This window comes from Notothenia rossii (genome assembly GCF_949606895.1).
Source record: "Notothenia rossii genome assembly, chromosome: 11".
Lineage (NCBI taxonomy): Eukaryota > Metazoa > Chordata > Actinopteri > Perciformes > Nototheniidae > Notothenia > Notothenia rossii.
Window position 1 is genome coordinate 36489247 of NC_136910.1, and position 10100 is coordinate 36499346.

General features: G+C 39.7%; 1 protein-coding gene across 1 annotated transcript; it reads right to left on the reverse strand.

Annotated features, from left to right (window-relative positions):
• Positions 1-1386: 1386 nt before the first annotated feature.
• On the reverse strand, positions 1387-3849 carry LOC307023518 (proteasome subunit beta type-3-like). The gene is made up of 4 exons (XM_079656808.1): positions 3753-3849; positions 2501-2685; positions 2035-2142; positions 1387-1933 (listed from the first exon to the last, which is right to left on the reverse strand). The coding sequence occupies exons 1-4, from the start codon at positions 3753-3755 to the stop codon at positions 1714-1716; spliced, it is 516 nt and encodes a 171-aa protein (XP_079512934.1). The 5' UTR covers positions 3756-3849; the 3' UTR covers positions 1387-1713.
• Between the last annotated feature and the right edge of the window lie 6251 nt (positions 3850-10100).

The following is a 10100-nucleotide window of genomic DNA, read 5'->3' on the forward strand; positions in this document are numbered from 1 at the left end:
ATTATTGGGTTGTGCAGAACCGACGCAACCCCCGTCTGACAGCCCACAACCAGAGGACACCAGTGGGATATTAAATGACCAACAAGGTAAATTAACCACCAGCATTATTATTAAATATTACAAATGTGACTGTCAGAAAATCAATGCAAACTTTGAATTAGGTTTAGGTTTAGAAAATAGAGTACTAACTTGAGAATCTGCAATAATTGGAACAGAGAACTTGCATGTGTGTAAAAAGGTTGTCAAAAAGATAACTTCATAACAATTCACATTCATATTTGACTATTTTAAATAACTAATTATGCTTGCTACTGCTATATTGTATGCAGATGCAGGATGCCAGACTGATTTAACGATGGAGGACATCGAGAGGATGGAGGATGTTCTGAGACAGAACACAACAGAGCTGGGAGATCTTCGGACAAAGGCACTGGACACAAAGTTCAACCAGGAGTCCTTTGAGAACAACGAAGAGAAGACAAAGTTTTACACCAGGCTCCCCAACTTTAGTTTTACTTCAGGTTTTTCAACTGTGCGAGCCCTACATCACCTGTGGCCCTATGTCTGTGCTCTCCAAATTTGAACAGTTCATTTGAGTTTTGCTGAGGCTGAGACTAAATCTCCCTCTGAAAGATTTGGCTTTCAGGTTCAACATCTCTCTCTCTACTGCTTCTAGAATTTGGCATAAGTGAATTGACATACTTCATGAGAGTACAGAATTTATAATTGAGTGGCCAGAGCGACATTTACTTCAAGCTACAATGCCAATGGGATTCAGACAGGCATTTGGATGTAGAGTTGCTGTGATTGTTGACTGTTTTGAAGTTTTTATTGAGAGGCCCTCTAATTTACTAGCTAGAGCACAAACATGGTCCAACTACAAGCATCACCATACTGTTACATTTCTGATTGGTGTTGCTCCCCAAGGCTATGTCACTTACATATCTTGTGCCTGGGGAGGAAGAGTTAGTGATAAACAGATCACAATACAGAGTGAGCTCCTAAAAAACCTGTTACCTGGAGATATTGTCCTAGCAGACCGTGGGTTCGATATTGGCGATAGTGTGGGATTTTACTGTGCTTCATTAAAGATGCCTGCATTCACCAGGGGGAAAAGTCAGCTGTCAGCATACGAGGTGGAAGAGACAAGAAAAATAGCTAATGTGCGTATTCATGTCGAAAGAGTCATAGGATTAGTCAGAAGAAAATATCAGATTCTGCAAAGCAGGGCTGTGCCCATAGAGCACATGCTAACAAAACCAGGTGAGGCACTAGCATTAATTGACAAGATTGGGGTTATTTGCTGTGCCTTGTCTAATCTGTCAGTGTCTGTCGTCCCATTGGAGTAAAGTCATGGAGCTGTAGTCTTGTAAATAAGAAACCATGTATTATTCAGTATCATTTAATCTTTTCAGTAAACATCTTTTTGTGTTCAAACATCTTGTGTTCAAGTCTTTTCAGTAAAAATATTTGTGTGTGTTGTAAATTGTGTAGCCCTAATCAATATACAACTTTCATCTACATTCAGGCTTAATTCATTCAACAATATTCTAGAGATGACAATTGGTCTGGTGACGCTCCCATGTATGGCCATTGAGGGTTATTGTAAATGTAAATAAGAAACCATGTATTATTCAGTCTTCTTAGTATCATTTAATCTTTTCATTAAACATATTTTTTACAATAGCAATATATCACACAGCCCTACTTCCTCTAGTGAGTGTGGTCAGTGAATATGAAGGTGCTGTAATGCAGGTTAAAGAGCTGCCACTGTGCAAATAATAATGCAACAAGGAGAGAACCACAACTTCCGCTCACAACAAAGTCTTCTGTCACCATGGGGCAGCCAATCAGATCCAAGGAGCAGATGAATGGTTCGGAGGTTTTTGGATCTATTCCGGCGATCACAGGCTCGATGTAGTATGGCCCAAACCTGATGAGAGCATGACATATTTACCATTTATGCAGGTATTTGTGCCTACTGTAAGCAGCTTAAATGTGGACATGGGTCTATATTAAGTTCAGTGCACTCACCTCTTCTCGTACAACAGGTTGGACACCATGCTCATGAAGGTCTTGGGCTTGATCTGGCGACCCTCCTTCAGCTCGTACGGGTTCAGTCTGAATTTAAGCCTCTGGGATCTACACACAAGGCAAAGACGTCCATCAATCCTCAGATATTTACATTTAATTCAGTCATCACAAATCTAACTTATTTCAAAGCTATGGATAGCAGAATTTCTAATAACGTTTTCTCCCCTATTTATTAGAATGCATAGTAATACTATTCAACTACAACACTTTTGTTGTTGGTATAAACATTATAGGTGTAGTATTGTACTTGAAACTCCAGGCTTTCTCTAAATGAGAAGTCTTACTTAGTCTAGATCTGAGAGTTGTAGCTTTATAGAGTTGTAAATCAATCCTGTCATCATAGTACCCTGGTGTTCACAACTGTTTAGCCACTTTGAGAGAACAAGGTGGAGGTCTACACACTCACACTGTCTGAACATCAGTGGCCAGTCCTGCCAGCCCAATATACAGCTTATCTCCCATGGGGAAGATCTTCTGGAAGTCTGTGGTGAGCATCTGAGCCTGGATGCCAAACCTCCGGTCCGCTGCTATCGCCACACAGTTCTTCCCTCGCATGGCCATGACGGCCCCTCCGTTATAGGACATAATAGACTGGATGAAGAAGGAGAAACGTAAGAAGAGTTAAGTTAGTCAGAGCTTAAACCATTGATAGATCAAACAACTGATTAAAGAGACAAATCAAACTATTTAAACATAAAGCTCATTTTTAAGCACATTCATTGAAATAAAAATTAAGTTTAAGTTGAGGCCCTTCTATACAGCATAACATGTAAAGAATATCCTAAGAATATGTATTATTTGCAACATGCAAATAAGATACTGAATAATGTTGTCCTCAAAATAAATGACTGAAATCTATTTATTTCATTTAAGGACCAAAAACATGACTCAGGGTTATTTCCAACCACCCAAATGTGTAAACATGGAGCATAACGTTCATCTAAAATCATTTCAACGATCAAAAGAAATAAAAGTAAGATAAAATAAAAAGTGTAGTTGTAGAACATTATTATTGAACCAAAGTCTTTATTATCCCGCGTTATACATGTTTAAATGTAATGATGTATAGTGAAACCTCGTTGCCGGGTTGTTGAAGTTGTTGCAGTTGTCTGCTGTCAGTGGACTCACATTAACAAATTGCTGACTAGCTTAGTAGGTTGAAGCTTTAGCTAACCAAACTAGCAATGTCTAATTAACCAAACGTTAGCTGATGTTGACCCAAACGCAACATCAGCCCTTTAAGTGAACCGGATTTATTGAATCATAATGCCATTAAAGTGAATTCGGGGAATGATTGTAACAGTTAAGTTAGCCTACAAGACACAACGTTAGCTCGTGTGCAGCTAGGTAAGCTAAGTATTTAGCATTGCAGCTATGCCCCGGCTACCATCACAATGAAATGTTTTGTATAATTAACTACAACATTGAATATATTGAAACGTTTAGAGTTGTGAGATTGAAGTTACTTGCAACCCCAAACTTAAATATGTTTTCATTGAATATTTGCTAAGTTTAAGCAGGATGGAGAAGTCTATAAGCTAGCTGGCTACCAACATTAGCTTAGCCATCTCTTGTAACTGTTACCCTTAAATACTAGTTACATTTGACCATTTACCTAAAAACACATTGGCATGTGATCTAATGTCTGGTGCTCTTACCATTGTGAGTGTGTTGTGATTTTTTCACGATATCTGCGGCGTGCAGGTTCATTTAATTGTTTGACATAGTCGGTGTCCTCCATGATTCCTGCGTTGACTTCCTGACCTCCACTTGAATTTCGCGCGTCATAGAAGTCACGTGACTGAAACCAAGCTATTGTCATTACATTAACACAAAAAACATTAATCATCACCAAATTTCATTTAACACCCTTTCAAACTGTAAATCTTGTATCGAATTACTGGTATACATGAAAAACTGCAGTAACTATACAAAGAATAGACACTGAACATGTATCACGTGTAGCAGGTGTGATCCATGTTTGGGGGATGGGCACATGAGCGGGAAATGTATCAAATTGTTCTGTGTGTGTGTGTGTGTGTGTGTGTGTGTGTGTGTGTGTGTGTGTGTGCGTGTGCGTGTGTTTGTTTTATCTGATCCGAATGGTTACTAATTCCTTTTCTTTAAGGCAGAAACACCATGGGTGTTACAAAGTTGACTAAATCATCCAAAATTCAATGAAAGTGGTGATCAGCCATTTTATATGTTCAAATGTCTACTGTGAAGGATATCATAAAGCCTAAATGCAATCGAATGTAAAACAAAAAAGTTATGATTGATGGAAGTAGTAAATCGGTCAGATTTGACCGGAAGACAACAGGAGGGTTAATGCTGCTTTTCAAGAGGTCTTTAACATTACACATCACTTGTTAGACGCTTTTATCCAAAGCGACTTACATACTCAATACTCAATACTGTGGGCAATCCCCACAGGAGCAATTTGGGGTGAAGACACAACGACATGCTGACAGCAGTGGGGTTTGCACCTGTGACCATCAGATCCCCAGACCAAGGCTCTATCCACTGCGCCCAAAATATATATATACATCTAATATGACAGTTTATAAGCATTGACAACAGTTAAAGGATGATGTACTTACTTTCGTGATGTTGGGAAAAAGTGAATCTCTCGCTCGCGAAGTCCGCATAGTAGCCCCGCCTACGGAGACGCTGATTGGTCAATTCTTGGTTGCTGCGGGAGCAATTCTTGGTAGCAATACGGCCGCTGATTGGCCAGAGCTATCAATTATTGGTAGAATCTTGGTAGCAGACGTGAACGTGATTGGCTGTCACTACAAAGAATGAGCTCGACTCACAGGCGACCGGGAGCGCCACACGCCTCCCTACATTCCACTTATTGCAGCATTATTTGTATTAATAATGTTTATTTTATGAATGGTCTTTGCGTTCAACTTATTTAGTTTGTAATTGTTTAATGTGTTATTGCCTATGTAAAGCACTTTGATTTGCTGGTGTCTGACATGTGCTATATAAATCAACTAACCAACCACTAACTACATTTGTATTTGTGTGACCTGGAAAGGCATGGCAGCTACATTTATAAAATAAGCTACTTTTTAAGATTTTCACAAGTTCACTTTCTCAAAATGTTGTGAAGGTACTTTGCTGATCCCAGTGAATAGACAGGGGATAGCAAGTGGTCTCCAAGAGGCTTTGTAGGTGTTACTTTAGCATCTCTCTCTGTTTGAGCATGATGTGTCCATTCTCTCCACGGGACAAAAAGGAAGCATAGATACCTCTGGACAAAATCCTTCCTCAAACCCTGGCTGATGCCCAGTGTCAAGAGTTATTAAAGTTGTATTGAGCAATGAAGAGAGTGATCTCTAATTGTCTCAGCATGCTTTGCAGTAAAAGCCTTGCCAGTGACTTTTATGACTCATGAGCAGTAACAGGAAACACTGATCAGAGATGTCAAAAGTTACAAGTCTGGCAGGGAAAGAGTTGCACTTAAGACCTTATCTAATAAACCAGAATGGGTTTTTTCGTATCATCACTGTTGATCTCTTCCCCCATATCCTGGCCATTTGTTTATTATGTTTTTCCGCTGATGGATTCAGTGTGAAAGCCAGAGAGGCCCAGACAGTGGTGCTGTCAGACCTAAAGTAAAAAGTGAGGATTCAGAATCCACTTTATTGCCAGTTACCTTTACACGTACAAGGACTTTGTTTTGGCATATGGTGGTGCAAACATAAACAACACAAGAAACTAAGTTGTAAGAGTAGCTCAAAAATACAACCATTATAAAACAAAAATATAAAAAGTATACATATATTTAGCATTAAAATAGAATAAGGACAAGTATTTACACCATATTTAAATATGCAAAAGAAACTATCAAACATAGTCCAAGTAATATATGACATGACAAACTGCAGTGTATTATATTTTAGAGTGGAGGTTTGTGCAGAAATGCGTGCAGAAATGTGCTAAATATATTCAGACAGATACAGTAAACATGAAAAGGGCTCAAAGTATCATAAGAAGAACAATATGTTGATCACATAATATGCATTAATGTAATGCATATTGTTTTTGGGGTGGATACATCTCAGTAAAATGTAGCCCCATTAGACAGAAGAGAAAGACCCTCCATGTTTTTATTACCTTCTAGATCCCAGTTATATGAGTCCCAGGCAGGATGCTGTGAACTCTTTAGTGTAATGTGCCTGTGTTAGCCAGCTGAGAGCAGCATTAGCAGACAATACTGGGCTTAATGAAGGCAGCCTGGGGAAACGTAGACGACTTGGATGGAAGCTGCAGCTTCTAACAGAGGGAGAGCTCAAGTTACCTCGAGGCAGAGGAGCCGCCTCACCCTCACTGCAGGCAAATCTCCTTTTCTTCCCTCGCTCCCCATCACCCAGCGCCCCGCTGTCTGGCTAAAGAACATGTTTGGACTGTGATGGGAGGAGTGTTGTAAGCTAGGGCGAAGACCGAGAAGCATGGACACATTCTTTGTGTTTTTAATATACATATCTTTGTCTGCATGCATGATGTGTGTAAATGATTGCAAACCCCTCCCTAAACAGTGGTTATGCAATCACAGCTTATTCAAAATAACTGCAGTAGGCTCAGCAGGAGTGTCCAACTTTGACATTCTTGACAATTTATTTGCAATTCCACATTCAAAAAATGCAATCAAACAATGATGTTATGTTTACATCCTGCTGCATTGTGAGATAAATGAGGCTCCGGCCTTTTTTGGCTTTAATCAACCATTACGGTGGGGATAACACCATAATATGAAGTCTCACACTACCATCTTAGTGGTGGCAAACCAGAGAGAATTACACAGGAGACAGCTACCATTCAGGGTGTGAGGGCTTCCAAGCAGGTGAGGCCAATCCCTCAATGTCAAATCAAAGTGTCGAAAGTGACGAAGTGTGGCGGCCATCTCTTTTCCCCCAACTGTTAGTTATTGTGTTGTACGTCTAGGGCTGAAGAGAAAGTGATCAATGCATACATCTCTGGTTATCATTCTGCATGCTAGACAGGCACAAGTAAAGGGTTATTATCCGTAGTAATGGGATAAACTAGAAACCATGGCCCAACAAACACACTAACAAGATCATCCTTGGTGTCAATCCCAACAACTGAATAATTAAAGCTAGTGACAGTTAAAAGAAGCAGACAGGATGTTCAATATCCTTTTCCTTTTCCTGTAGGAGGACAGCCCCTGCTAACCACTAGCTTGCGAGTTAGCTAAGGAACTATTCTTGTAATAATTACTATATATGAAGAGGGTTAAATCTGCTATTGTAAACTAAACTTGCCATTTTAGTGGGGAAAGCTTTACAAGTGTAGCAACACGAGTTAAGAGGGGTTGGGCTTCGGGTGAATACAGGTAATTGGTGCCGCTTGAACCCCATAATCTATTTCTACATTCATCTTTCATCTATTTAACATCTATAATGACACAATCTTGAGAAAAGCCATCCTTATTTGTCCTGGAAGTTATTGGATCTTTTCCTGCCTGCAGATTTTAAAAGAAAAGGCAGAATTTGTCTCATCAGAAAAAAAAGACACTTACAGACTAAAGATCAGTAAAGGCTGCTAATGATGGCCAATGTGATGCATATGACTCATTCAGATCCGCTGCCTGGCTACGTCTAGGATAAATTGGGGAAACTCAGATGTAATGATGTTTGGATGGATTTCTGTTCTACATTAGGGTTCCAGTTCATTTGCAAACACAATATCTTGTATTTTACCGTTGCCACCAAATCAAACACAGAAAGAAAACCTGATGAAGCTTGCAAACGCTTATTCAAATGATATTAGACATTCTGTTTCAAAATGAGCAGTCCAAAGCGCCGGCCTGCTCATCATCACACTGACACTTTGCCTCCTCTGCCTTTTTGCAGAAGCTGACTGTATGCTGGAGTGATTCATTCAGAGAAGTGTTGCTGCAGTGTATTACATGATTTGGATATCAAGTTAGGGTTGGGTTCTGTCAAATCAAAATTCTGTTCTGCCTTGTTTTCATACATAACAAACTAATAATCACATGCACAAGACAATATTGTGGGGGTTTTTTACAAGATGAGAAGAGTATAAATAATTTACTCAATATCCACTTGGAGCAATAGATATTAAAACATCTATCTGTTCACTGCTAGCTGCACATCAGTGCCTTCTCACATGATATAGATCTATCAACATAAATCTGACTCAGGCAAGCACTCTGTTCTCAGACAGCGCAATCGAAGATGTCAGTAATAGACTTACAGCTTCCTCCTGTAAAACATTTTTCTTGTAAGAAGGCAGCTATGCAGGGTTATGTTGATTTACACTGTTCACTGTGCAGACTCCTGAAATAATAGCGTGGCAGCGACTTTATAGAGCAATCTTAACTGTTTTATGCCTCAGGCGGGATGAGATTGTATCTGCTGGCATGCCGCATTAATGCTGAGTTAATACTTTTTGATTTATTCGTTCTTTTTTTACAAACAAGTAGCACTAACTGAGAAAGCATTATGTAATCAACTGATTCAGTTAATCATCGAGCACCTGCTGAATAATCGTTTAGAATATGAAGGGAGTGCAAGAAAAGGGAACAAATCAATCAAAACTCAACAAACATCTCCCATTTTGCTAAACAAATATAGGATTTAATAAGAACATGCTGCTGGAAATCTCTACTGCTCTTCTGAATGTTAGATATATATTTAATCCCAATTGCATCCTATCAACAACTGCAAATGTAGAATTGCACAATTAAATAAATACTTACAGGCTGACTGATCCATGCTCTAGCATACATCAACTGTAGATAAAAGGATTGCTGTACTGTGTTCTGATTGAGCGTGTAGCAACGGCTCGTTTGCCGGCTATCATCTTTGCAAATGTGTGAAGAGCAGCCTGACTGTGGTTGCCTACAGGAATGGGGGAGGGGTGTTGAAACTGATTGTGTCCTACACTCTCTATTTTCTTTTGCTACATCAGTGTAAGGTTTCATGAAGGGGTTAATGCTTCTGTGTGCATGCCAACTAGCAAGATGGATGCTCGCTGCCACGTAGGTGTAATTGGATCATGCACCTGCCTGTGGTGTGGTCATTGATCTCTCCCCCTGCAGGGCACAATATTTAGGGGGCAGAGCTGTGCGACTGCAGCTGATATTGATTTTACCCTCAAACTGATCATGGTTCTGTGGACACATGTGATCAACATTCATCTGTTGGGCTGCATGACGGACTGGCTAACAAGGACTCAGCCATCCCTTCCAGAAGGGTTTGGACGCAGCCCTGAACGAGGCTCCTGACTGTGGAGCTGCTGCACTGCTCATAGGAAATCAATGAAATTGCAACATGACATTTTGCTTGATTAGTGTAGCAATATGTTGACATATAAGTGCTTTAACTTGATGGAGTATGGGATAATGTTAGATCTAGAGGGGTTTCTATCCTTCAGAAATGCTATTTTAGTCGATTATATTTCAAAATGATAATGTTTATCTTTGGGTGACCAATCACAATCAGGACCCTATACAGGACCTTGACTTTAAAAACCAATAAACTACAGTACATTTACATTATAGTCAAAAGTATTTACAGGACCACCCATTCTTTCGTGCTTCACAGTGTCGTGATTTATACCATTCATATTAGATTATTGAAGAATTTAGCATTGAAGAAGGCAGTCCAAAAAGCATTACAGCCAGTATGTTCATAGTCCATACTAGTTCAAACATACCGTATATGAACATTTGATCTCATGTTGCTTCAAAGTGATGGTCAGTTCAAATTATTGACTTGAATCAGAGAATACTTTAAATGTATTCATACAACTAAACAAAAACCACAGCCAGGCAGCTGACCAGATGACATTTACTGGGCTTTAATGGCAAGCAAACAAAGCCAGGGGACTGCATTGCCTGAGGGCCGCCCACAAAGCAAACAGTTAGACAGCATCATTATAATCCATGGAGCCCGGCAAACTCATTTCATTTTTAATGCATATAGGTGTGTCTCTGTTTGTGTGTGGCACAA

Bases quoted from the DNA above. Each gene is read 5' to 3' on its own strand.
- LOC307023518 (XM_079656808.1), bottom strand. The intron at 2,143-2,500 runs GTGAGTGTGTAG...CCTTGTGTGTAG, and splicing joins GCCACTGATGTTCAGACAGT to ATCCCAGAGGCTTAAATTCA. The intron at 1,934-2,034 runs GTGAGTGCACTG...TGCTCTCATCAG, and splicing joins AACCTGTTGTACGAGAAGAG to GTTTGGGCCATACTACATCG.